This window comes from Bos indicus x Bos taurus, chromosome 2 (assembly GCF_003369695.1).
Source record: "Bos indicus x Bos taurus breed Angus x Brahman F1 hybrid chromosome 2, Bos_hybrid_MaternalHap_v2.0, whole genome shotgun sequence".
Taxonomy (NCBI): domain Eukaryota; kingdom Metazoa; phylum Chordata; class Mammalia; order Artiodactyla; family Bovidae; genus Bos; species Bos indicus x Bos taurus.
Genome location: NC_040077.1, coordinates 71,722,214 through 71,735,417, shown reverse-complemented (window position 1 = coordinate 71,735,417; position 13,204 = coordinate 71,722,214). Strand labels below are relative to the sequence as shown.

Sequence of the window (13,204 nt, the reverse complement as noted above, 5' to 3'; positions counted from 1 at the left end):
CCTTCGTGCCCAGGGCACAGAGGCTAGGGTCCACATTGGCTAAGTCATAATGTCAAGCTGCAGAACAAGGGGCTTGTGATTGAGGCCCTATTGAGAGGCAAGCTCAAGTTTCCTGGCTTCTAAAAGATCCACCTCTCCAAGAAGGGGGGATTTACTAAGTTTAATATGGACGAATTCAAAAACACAGCTCATCCCAGATGGCTGTGGGTCAAATACATCCCTAATTGTGGCTCCCTGGACGAATGATGGGCCCTGAACTCATGAGAGCCCTGGCGCTGTCCCCTCCTTACCTGTGCCCACCAGTAAATCCTACTTTCCTGTCCCCCCACCAAAAAAAAAAATGGTAACCATGGATAAAAGAGAAAGTAAGAAAGATTTTATTTAAGGAAAAAATATAAGTAGGGTTAAGAGATAATATAACAGAGCTATATGCATGAATCAGACAGTAAATATTTAGTGATCATTACTTTAAATAAGGGCTTTGTTAAACACACAAAAATGCACAAGGACCATTTTCAAGAAGTATAAATTTTGGCTGTCATGAAACTTACAAAATGAGACACAGAATGAAAGAGCAATAAGTGGTGGAACACAGATATTGAAAATGACAGCTTTTCTATAGATCCAAGAGTTTCAGAATTCTCACATAGCAATTAGTAGAACATTAAAAATGTGCTTTCAAGAAGAGATGCGTGCAATTATGCACTGTGATCATTACACAGATCAATGCACAGTGTGATCATTACACGTTCTAAAGGTATAGCACTTCCAAACTAGTATCCATTCAACATTCCAGAAGATGAAAAAACAAGTTTCAGTCTGTAGACAGACTACATTTTACATTAGCAGCAAATTTCTGAAGTCCAGAAATTTCCTTCAGTCACCAATTACTCTATCAACAGAAAAACACGATTTCCAAAATAGAAGTACAATATCAGCAGATTAGGTTTATCATAAAACATGAAAGTATAGTCTATCACCCATACAACGGAAAATAAATACTACTGATTTAGAGAGATTGGGGATAATACAGAATCACCCCCAAAAAGCATAAAATTATTGTCTTAATTATTAAATATTATTTTTATTTTAATATATATAGATAGTCCAGCCAAAATGTTTCTTTCCATTTTATGAACAAAGACAAATTATTATTTTCCTAAAATGTCAATTTTTTCAGAAGAAAATGCCTAAGTTTAACAAATATTTGATCAGTGTAACAAGGTACAAAAGGGTAAGTTTTTCATTAATCTCATTGACTGGAAAACACTTTTTAAAAAATTCTTAAAATAACCATCAGGAACTTTTAAATACATGCTAAGTATTTCTTTTCATGGACTTGTTCTTAAGAATAAGACAAAAGAAAGCAAGCCAGGTGGCTACAGCAACAATTTACTCATACATCCCTGCATTCTTTATAAAAAGAAAAAATTTGCTGAGGGTCGAATCATAACATGTATTGAATTATCAAGTAGCCTGTAAATTCTGCTTGAAAATACTATTAGACAGAAAGGTAGCAAATAAAGTTAAAGGGAAGGAAAAGAAGGCAATGCTCTGAAACAAGGGAATCAGAGCTGGATACTAATGCAAGATTACAGAAACACAGGTGTTTCTCTTCTGGCATGTCACTATGAATCTTCTGAGAGGCTTCAAACACACACAAAGAAGAATTACCCTTCACTCTTAACAGCGAACATAAGAACTGCTTACCTTGCAAGTTATAAGCTGCCAATTGAACCGCTGTATCAAAGGGACACTCTAATCTGAGACCAAAACATAAATGTGTTAAATAAGCCAATGTCACAACCTCTGTTTTATGATAAATGGAAATAAGACATACTTTATGTTAACTGCTTTTTTTTCATATTTAACTATAAACTTATTTTTTCAACTACTCAAGAAAACATGGTTTACCTTAAACTAATACTCACTTTCCACTGAGAATATCTTGTTTTAACTGAAGAACAAATAAATACCTAAGAAAAACAAAAGGCACAAATTTAACTAAACAGAATAATCTACCGTGAAAAATAATCCTGCCCTTCTAATTTGAGAAAAAACATTCTTAATTACAAAACTTTACCCACAATAAAGTCTATAAAGGAAAAAGAATATGAAACAAGGGGCATTCAGCATCAGAAGGATGCACTGGAGTTCAGGACACTCTCAAAAGACCAAGGTTTAAAGCAAATTCTGAGAATGAGCTCTGTGATCTGACAACACAGCCACCTCGTATGTAAAGGGATACAGCTACATACACACAAATGACAGCTACACTCTTATCCATCAGGAGAATATTCAAGAGGAAACCCTTCTAAAGGGATTCAGCAATTCAATTTTTTACTTAATAAAAGTAGTACATGTGCATGAGTTATAGAAATGCAATACAGACTCAATGGATAAATACTAAGGAGGCAAGACAAAATAAAAATCAGTTTCTGTAACTTATTTAAAGTTATTTAAGACCATTCAAGAGAAATCAGGATTAAATATTTTCATTACTCAATGGTATGTCAAAAAAGAAAGTCAGGAGCCAACCTGAAATAACTCTCAGGGGTGGCCAAAAATAGATAATTTTGAATATCAATAAACATAAAAACGTAATATATTAAAACACAACTGCCCTGTTTAAAATTCATGAATTGATAGTGATACTTTAGAACTCGATAGTTAGTTAGTTTTGCAGGATGTTAGAGAACCAACTGTTTATTTTGAAAATTGGTAAATAAAGGAAAACATCCTACACTTAAAAAGCACTGTCTCAAAATCAAATTCCCTTGTCAGGTATCCTGTTACCAGGACAAAGTATCCATTTCATAAACTGTAAAACTGAAGGAATTATTGAGGTAATCTTCCAACATCTTTGGCTAGTCTAACTGAAACTTGACTCTTGTATGTAATTCTAGATAGTGGTCTTACCGGGTCAGCTCTTCACGAAGGTTATTTGGTTCTGAGGAATAAAACTTAACTCGAAGATGCAGACAATAGGGTGAACCAACTGCCATTAAAAGAAAAGGGAGGGCGTTAATTTTTTCAATACAGGTATTTAAATAGTAAGGATTTTCAGTCAGTAAACTTGTCAAACATCTACTGAAGTGGACAAAAGAGAACAGATTATTGCAGCAATAATTCAGGTTACACTGTAGGCTTAAGCCTAACACAATCAGTAGACTTTTTAAATGTCCCAACCACCATGTAGCACTATCACATCATCTGTGCTCCCAAGAACAGACAGCTCCAGAAGACTTACAAAAGTTGGCCAAATATGTCAAATAAAAAAGTCTTGACTGTGTATGCTAACAGCCCTACAAAGCTGCTGAGCTGTATTTCTTGAGAGCAAAAAGAACACCTGTTGTTAACTGCACCTGGCAAATTCACTCACATCCTTTCCAATTCACTTCACCATTTCACTAACCTCTATATTATCAGAGATCCCAATATTTTGTAAAAAAGTTGAGGTGCCCTAAAATCTGGTACTACAAAAAACATGACGGACTATGGACTGGACACTGGTATTCTCCCCTATCACTAGGAATAATACTGACATTTTATGGGAATAACTTCTTTTTATTAGTCTTAACAAAAAAAAATAAAGTTACAGCCTTAAAGTCTCAAAATACTTTCTACAGCAGGGCAGATAGCAAACAGAAAACTTCCAGTGTAAGTAACTACTAAACAGAAGTTAAGCATCTCATGGGAACTCAATCTCATTTCCAAACTACAAGCCTTTGTTCTAGAAACAAACTACAAACAAACAAACTACATGCATCTAATTACCATCAACCCTCTATAATTTAAGGGGTGGGTCGATATATCGGATTGAAATTATTTTTAGAAAAATGGAGATGCTAAGAAACTCATCAGAAACATTATTTATGTCCCGACTATGAGAAACCAGTTTCTAATATGCAATTATATATAATTCAGTTTCCAACTTTTTTCAAAATTTTTTTCATCACTTACTTTTTACTTGCTTTTTGATGCTTTTTGTACCATCCAACCAATGCTGAAAACAAAAACAAAAAGTTAGCTGTTAAGCAGAGAGAAAATTTAACATTTTAATTACTAAAAGTTAATTTTCATCATGCTTTTGCTGAAGGAAATATTTCACAAGAGAAAAAGAGAAGTGAGACTAAAAACTGGAGTGCGGGTGAATGCTAATCTACCCAGAACACAGAAACATAGGACACATATGAACAAAAGAAAGACCTACAACCAGATACATGACTTCTTAAAAACATTTCATCTGCTACTAAAACATGCTATTTTAAATTTTGCCCTTAGTTTTTCTCACTGTTGCCAAAAAAGAGGACCCTTTCAAAACTGGTAAAATTAGAAGTATGTATCATCATATTCTAATTCTTAGTTCAATTTTGTAATAAAACTATGAGATTTATTAACAGATCATAACCCCAAGTTAGGTGAAATAACAATTTCACTAAGTAGTAGCCTTTGAAAGAGCTTACACTATAAAATTAGATCTTTTTCACAACCAAGACTCTATTAAATAAGCAGCCTTTGCTCCTTTGCTTTACCAAAAAAAAAAAGTAACAGTCTTGATTTCCGTAACCTTTTCACTCTGAAACACACAAAACACAAACAGATCTAAGAAGCAATTCCAGAGACTTGCACTGATAAACCATTCCTAGCCCACTTCCTACAATTAATGCCTTTATACTAAGTCCTAACAGGGACAGGGGAGAAGACAATGGCACCCCACTCCAGTACTCTTGCCTGGAAAATCCCAAGGATGGAGGAGCCTGGTGGGCTGCAGTCTATGGGGTCGCTAAGAATCGGACACGACTGAGAGACTTCACTTTCACTTTTTCACTTTCATGCATTGGAGAAGGAAATGGCAACCCACTCCAGTATTCTTGCCTGGAGAATGCAGGGGCAGGAGAGCCTGGTGGGCTGCCGTCTATGGGGTCACACAGAGTCAGACACGACTGAAGTGACTTAGCAGCAGCAACAGGGACAGGATATACTCATCCCAATAAGATACACATGACTGTGTTCTCTTCAGCATGCTTACAGTTGCAAGCACCCTAAACCAAAGGAGTGCTCTTGTGCTACAGTTCACAGAGCTAAGGAATCCAGTCTCAGAACTCCAGACAGGCCAAGCATGGGCAAACAAGACTTCATTGTTAACAGACTTGTAACTATTTGCTTCTCTTGCCAATTATTTGCCTGGCCTCTTCTCCCCCTTCTCTGCCAAGATCCAAAAGTGAAATTCACAGAACCGCTAGTGTGCCAGCAAAGTACCTCTGCATGTCAACACAAGATGGTCAGTAAACATTTCGAGAGACAGTTAAATATGGTGCAATATCTTCTCTGGATTCAAGTGTGCAAGCTACTTAGTCAACCATCTCTCATCTTTTGATAAATTCAGGTGGACATCCACTTTTAGGAATATTTTAATCTAGCAAATGTTCAATTTTGTACATCCTTCCATTATAATGCTTGGCCAGCAGTAGGCAGAATACAATTTGATCTATCAGCTGAGAAGAGTTCAACTAAGACAGTGAAAAGCTCACCCATCATGGCTAAGTGCAGGAACCTAATATTCAAATACTCTAGATTTAAATTGTGCAAAATACCTACTACAGCCTAAGAGCAATCACATACTGGGTATGAGATCAATTTTACTTACATGCCCTATATTGTTTTCTCCCCACAACCAGGAATCTGGGAGTTGCCTATCTTCAGGTTCCGTCTATTATACTGCAATGAATTTGTAAGTGAGTGGCTGGTCAACTGGGCATGCCATGCAGCCACAGTGACGGAGATGCTCGTACACATAATGAGCACAAACGAGCACACACCTTCTGGGAGGCAATCTGATTACGCCTTAAAAATAACTATGTGGCTGGATGGACCTAGAGACTGTTATACGGAATGACGTTAAGTCAGAGACAGAGAAAGAGAAATGTCATATGACATCCCTCATATGTGGAACCTAAACAGAAAAGATACAAATGAACTTACAAAACACAGACTTAGAGACCTAACTGGTGATGTGAGGAAGAGAGCAAGGATGGGGAGAAGGGATAGTTAGGGAGTCTGGGATAGACATGTAAATACAACTATATTCAAAATGGATAACCAACAGGGACCTACTGTATAGCACATGGAACTCTGCTCAATGTTATGTGGCAGCCTGGATGGGTGAGGAGTTAGGGTGAGAATGGATACATGTATATGAATGGTTCACCTGAAAACATTACAACATTGTTATTGACTATACCCCAGTGCAAATTAAAAAGTTAAAAAAAAAAAAACTGTGACTTTGACTCAGCAATTCTGCATCTAATAATCATTATTGATGGTTTAACTCACAAGGAATTATAATCAAAGAAAAGTAGGACAATCTGTATATCCAACAATAATGAACTGGTGAAATCAAGTACTTCAACATGTAGAACTATGCAGCAATGAAAAAGAATGAAAGCAAAATAGTTAATAATCTGGAAAACTGAATAATTTTAGTTTTTATTAATTACTTTGTTCTCATTCAAATAACAACACATTATAAATTGTTTTGTCAAAATGCACAAATTTGTACAGGTAATCCTTAAACAAGGAGCTGACTTGCATGGGTCCACTCATATGTGGACTTTTTTCATTAGATACGCACCACAGTATAATCAATCACAATACATACAATCCTTGGTGGGTTGAATTCACAGATCTAGAACCCTGGACACAGAGAAGACTATCAAAGTTATACGCTGATTTTCAACTGCTTCCCAAACCCTAACAGTGGTCATGGGTCCACTGTATATGGGCTTCCCAGGTGGCTTAGTGGTAAAGAACCCGTTTGATCCCTTGGCTTGGGAAGATCCCCTGGAGGGGGAAACGGCAACCCACAACAGTATTCTTGCCTGTAAAATCTCATGGACAGAGGAGCCTGGCGGGCTACAGTCCATGGGGTCACAAAGAGTTGGACATGATTGAGTGACTGAGCACCAGAGCCAACACTGTATATATAAACACAACTTTTCTTTCAGACTGAAGTAATCTATGAGATGTTACATCTAGATCGTTGAGATTGTTGATTATAATTTTTCTTTGTATTTTCTTATATTTTCAACTTATTCTACAACAAGCATATTTTTACTCAACAATTAGGCCCCCCTTATTTTAATATTGTATATAAATGATATATTTATATGGTTAATTTTTTGGTAATATTGAAAGGTGTACAGTCAACAGTCCCTCCAACCCCTGCAATACCAATTTCTATCACCATATGCACCCCCCACCTCCCAAGATTACTGGTTTCTGATTCCCTAGAGTTTCTTCAAAGGGAAAAAAAAACCCTGTGTGTTAGTAAAGAGTCAAGACATTAACAATGGACTGAAAATCAACAGGCTAAATACAAATTTTGACAGAATAAATTTTAAGGGACACCGAGAAGGAAACATTAACATAAGCTAGACCAATACTATTTTAAGAACAACCTAGTCTTTCTTGAATGGTTGTAACAAAATTTTTTCAGTTTAAGAACATTTATGGCTAGTTTCAAAAGCAAACCTGTAGTCTCTACTTTGTGCCCTAAGTCTAAGAAGCACATTAAACACACAATTCTCCTGGTGAGACGAAGGATCAGAGTTTTCTTCCAAGGAAGCATTTTAGTCTTTCTATGTGCATCTAACAGCTTCTACACTCTGCACTCCCTTAACACAACCCAAAACTCAGATAAAGCATCAAGCACATTCTAAAGTGAAATTCAGGAACTGGGGGAGTTCCTGATGATGCTCTGGGGAAGGTCTGAGTTCATGTTTGCATATTTTCAAGTCTGTTTTCTTTCATCTCCTCCACATTCCAAGCCCTGGGACTGGAAAATTGAGAGCTCAGAGACAGGCACTGATAGTATTTTCCTTGAATCAGGGTCTTTAGGGGTTGAGTTTAAACTACAGCAGAAGATAAAGGTGAGAACATGCAGATATAGACTTTTGGATGCACAGAGTGAAGCTAATATGGCTCTTCTTCCTCATGTACATTAAAAACAAAATAAATCTCCTAATTTCCTAAAGTGTGGTAGGTAAACTTAGAATTCAAAGACTATGGGAAGCTACATTTATTTCCATCCTATTGAGCTAGGAACAAAAGAACAATTATTTACTTGTGTATCTTAGAAAATAAATAATATGTAATTACAAACATAACAGCCATAGCTAAACCAAACAGAGAGTTGCCTAAGAAGCTTCCAAAACACTACCATGTATACACCCTCACCCCAGGCCCTACAGCTCTTCAAATGAACGACTCCTGACTTCTGACACCTACACAGCTAGCAGTAGATGCACCACTGCTGCTGCTCAAAGGGCAAAGAGCTGGCGGTAGAGAAATGTAAACCATCTTTCCAAACAACTGCCTCTGCAAAAAATATTTCTCCTGGCTCATGCTCTACATTAAATTATTGTTTAAAAGCAAATTTTAACACTTTAACCAATCAACAAATGTTAAAAATCAATGCCACGAAAACAGAAGATCAATTTGCTTTAGATTCCATCATAAATTCTACCTGCGTGATTACTCTTTCGGTGTTAAAAGTCTGTGCTGGGCTTCCTGGTAGCTCAGTCATAAAGAATCCGCTTGCCTTTACAAGAGACACAGGTTTGATCCCTGATCTGGGAAGATCTCACATGCCACACAGCAACTAAGCCTGTATGCCACAACTGCTGAACATGTAGTCTAGAGCCTGGTTACCGCCAACTGTTGAGGCCTCGTGCTGCAACTACTGAAGACCGCATGCCCTACAACCTGTGCTCAACAAGAGGCGCCACTGCAATGAGAAGCCTGCAAAATAAGAGTAGCCTGGCTCACAGCAACTAAGAAAAGCCAACACAGCAAGGAAAACCCAGCACAGCCAAAAATAAATAAAATTATTTTTTTTTAATTCTGGATTATAAGAAATTCCAAATGAAGACTCAGAGGAGCCATTAAAATATATTTTCCACAATACTTTTCTGTGTATTATTAGTATGCCTTCTTAGGATTCTTAAAAGTCAAATTTATAATGGAAATGTAGATGACTTAAGCAGATTATACATTCACTCTATGGAAAGAAGAGCACATAATCTATTTTGGAAATATACTTATTTTAACAAAAACAGTTCCTCCTTGTTTAGCAAATATATGTGCCTGTGTGTGTGTTTCTTACAATACAGAATATATATGTATACTTAACATATAGGTTATTTCTATGTATTTTTTACTCCCCACTACTTTATTGAATTTTATTAAGTTCTAACAATCCAATCCAATCAGCTGCCAACAGTGACATTTCACCTCCTCCTTTCCAAAGTTTATAATGTTTACAACTACATTTGCTGTTACTTCTATTAAAATAATTTAATAGCAGTGGTAATAAGATCTTCCTTGGTGGCTAAGACAGTAAAGCATCTGCCTACAATGCAGGAGACCTGGGTTCAATCCCTGGGATGGGAAGATCCCTGGAGAAGGAAATGGCAAACCACTCCAGAACTCTTGCCTGGAAAACCCCATGGACAGAAGAGCCTGGTAGGCTACAGACCATGAGGTCGCAAAGAGCTGGACACTACTGAGCAACTTCACTTTCACTTTGTCACCTGTGTGTCTTTAATAGGGGCTTTCCCGATGGCTCAGTGGGGAAAGAATCCACTTGCAACAAAGGAGACACAGGTTTGATTCCTGGGTTGGGAAGATCCCCTGGAGAAGGAAATGGCAATTCGCTCCAGTATTCTTGCCTGGAAATCTCATGGACAGAGGAGCCTGCTGGGCTACAGTCCATGGAGTTGCAAGAGCTGGACAGGACTAAGCATGTAGGTACATTGTCTTTAGTGGGAATGCGTCTATTGTTTCTCTATTAATCTAAAGTTGTTGTATTTAAATCATCAAAACTGTAAAGAGAGTAGAGCCCTCGAGCAACCACCGGGTCTGTTCTCACAGGTGGGACACGTATCTGCCCAACATCTACCACCATCCCTAGAGATGGGCACACCTTCCAAAGCTAGGCTAGCCCCACAACACAAAGAGAAGGAAGGTCAATTCCACATAAGTCAAAGTCCATGAGGTGACAAGAAGAAGGGGCTTCACAGGCCACCAAAACCATCTGATAAGAATTTGAGGGAAGAGTATTATCTGCCTGATCTCAGATGAGCAAGCGTCTGCAGGCCAGACAGAGCTTACCACATGACATCTGCAGTGCTCGAAAGAGTTGCATTCTAACCCTGAACAAGAACTGCCTCTTCCCTTAGCTCAGTGATCTGAGATCCACCATGGAGGGATCCACTGCCGCAGCCTCCAACAAGGGTGCACTTGTGGAACACCTCCCCTCCCTAATGTCTCCCCAGTCAAGTGTTCTGCAGCTCTCAACTTTGGATCAAACACCTCCATTTCCATTTGCACTGAGTGTTGTGTAAACTAAAATGCCTTAAACTTCAACTCACTGAGTTACTTATCTTTCTTTTGCGGTTGATATTTGAGTGTCCATCTTTTTTAAATGCAGTTTCACTTAACTATATGGTAGAGGCAGATGAGTATACATGAAGTGTCAGGTGCCTGTTCAGAAGTGGTACACATCACACAAACTACAGTCTATCACCGAGAGCAAGTACAATGGCCAGAACCTAGCATCAACCGAGCAACAAAGTAGCAACGTCTTATAGCAAACACAGGAACCAATCCCACGATATACAATGATATACATGATGTATATGATGTACATGATACATGATACACATGATGAATTATATCAACTAATACTGAATCATCTTTGCATTTCTGAAAATACACTCCACCTGATCATTATGTATTGTTCATACTTTTAATAGTATATTTTATTTTATTCAATAGTATAAACTTTTAATAATATAAATAATACATGATACATATTAGTAATATATATAATGTATATTAAATATAAATACATTGGAAAATGTTATATTAAATATAACAATACATATACATAATACATAATAATAAACACAGTATGCTGCTATTTTACTTAGGATTTTTACACAGAGACCAAGTGAAGTTATATATATATAAATAAACCAATACTTAAACTGATTTAAGAAAAAGGCAAAAAATAACTACTGACGTGTTCTTCCTTTTTTTCCAAGTTTTTAGGAGAAATACTACCTATGTTTCCCTTTCCTGAACATAAATGTCTAAAATCTACCTAATTCATTCTTCTTTAAAAACTTGATTGGGCCAGTTAAAATTCTAAGCTCCAAATATGAAGTTTGAAAAACTTCATCAACCAGAGGTCACAAACATATATACAGATCAGAGGCTTAAATCTTTGCTGAGACATGTTTTGTTTGGTTCACACTATATTTTTTACATTCTTTTACTGAAATGTTCACAGCTGCAATTATAATAACAAGAGGTCCTCCTATCTCCCCTTTCTCCCCCAATGCTTCCACCTTACATAACTACAGTAAATCAGTTACTAAAATCAGGCACTGCACAATGTGCCTATACAGTTCTATGTCACTTTATCACAATTCCTGACCTGATACCACAATCAAGATAAAGATATATTCCATTATCACCAATAGCTCCCTCATACTTCTACTCTACAGACACATCCACTCGTACCTCCAACATCCCTAAACCTCAGCAACCATTAACCTGATCTCTAATTTTGTTGAGACTGTTACATACACGAAGTATACGATATGTGACCTCTGGAGATTGACTGTTTTTACTCCACATAATGCCCTTGAAATCCATCCAAATTGTGTGTGTCAACAGATTTCTTGTTTTCTATTGCTGAGTAGTATTCCAAGGTATGAATGTGTCACAGTTTCTTTAATCATTAATTTACTGTAGGACACTGGCTTTTCCAAGTTTTTTGCTATTACTAATAAAGCTGTCATGAACAATCATGCACAGGTTTTTGTGAAGAAATAAGTCTTCAATTCTCTGAAATAAGTGACCACACATAAAACTGCTGAGTCATATGTAAGTGTAAGTTTATCTTTTTAAGAAGTTGCCAGACTATTTTTCATACTGGCTATACCACTCCCAAAACCAATGTTTGAGAGATCCAGTTTCTCCATATCTTCATAAGCATTTAGAGTTATCATAATTTTTTATTTTAGCTGTACTCACAGATGTATAGTAATGACATCTCACCAAAGTCTTCTTTACATTTCCCTGATGCCAAGGGATGAGGAACATCCTTTTGTGTGTTTATTTGCTATCTGTATATATCCTCTTTGGGGAAAAGCAAAATCTTTTAATTTTGATAAAATCCATTTCATTGATTAAAAATGGTCATGTTTTTGGTATCATGCCTAGTAACTCTTCTCCAAGCCCCAGGTCTCAAAGATGTTCTCATATATTTCTAAGTTTATAGTTTTACTTCTTATACTAATGTACACTATTTTTGAGTTAATTTCTATACAGGTATATGGTTTAGGTCAGGGTTCATATTTTTGCTTGATATCCAATTGCTCCAGCACAATTGTTAAGACTACCCTCCTTTGACTGAATTACACTGGGTATCTTAAAAATCAGTTGCCTGGCCATACTCATGCAGAGCTCCCTATTTTGTTTCATTGATCTATGTGCCTGTGGTTCTACCAATACCACACAATCCTATTTACAGCAGTTATTCGTCTTGAAACTAAATAGAGGAATTCTTCCCACTATTTTTCTTTTTCAAAATTGTTTTTTAGGTATTATAGATCCTGTGCCTTTTCAAGGAAGTTTTCAAATAATTTTGTCAGTATCTACAAAGGATTTTCTGAAATTTTGACACAAATGGCATTAAACTTGAACATCAACTAGGAAAGAAGTGATTACTTTGCCGAGTCTTCTAAGCCATGCACACAGTATACCTCTCCATTTATTTAGCCCTCTTTTGATTTCTTTCATCAGTCACAGAAAGCTGTGGTACATATACACAATGGAGTATTACTCAGCCATTAAAAAGAACACATTTGAATCAGTTCTAATGAGATGGATGAAACTGGAACCTATTATACAGAGTGAAGTAAGCCAGAAAGAAAAACACTAATACAGTATACTAACGCATATATATGGAATTTAGAAAGATGGTAACAATAACCCTGTGTACGAGACAGCAAAAGAGACACTGATGTATAGATCAGTCTTATGGACTCTGTGGGAGAGGGAGAGGGTGGGGAGATTTGGGAGAATGGCATTGAAACATGTATAATATCATGTATGAAACGAGTCGCCAGTC

General features: G+C 36.8%; 1 protein-coding gene across 4 annotated transcripts in view; it reads right to left on the bottom strand.

The window, feature by feature from the left end:
* EPB41L5 (erythrocyte membrane protein band 4.1 like 5) overlaps positions 1 to 13,204 on the bottom strand; it is a 167,924-nt gene that overhangs the window by 108,989 nt on the left and 45,731 nt on the right. For all 4 annotated transcript variants that reach the window (XM_027562576.1, XM_027562558.1, XM_027562547.1 and 1 more), the window contains 4 exons: positions 3,964 to 4,006; positions 2,920 to 2,998; positions 1,932 to 1,976; positions 1,711 to 1,763 (listed from right to left, as the gene is read on the bottom strand). In XM_027562576.1, coding sequence (XP_027418377.1) covers positions 1,711 to 1,763; positions 1,932 to 1,976; positions 2,920 to 2,998; positions 3,964 to 4,006 — 220 coding nt within the window. The remainder of the gene's footprint in view (positions 1 to 1,710; positions 1,764 to 1,931; positions 1,977 to 2,919; positions 2,999 to 3,963; positions 4,007 to 13,204) is intronic.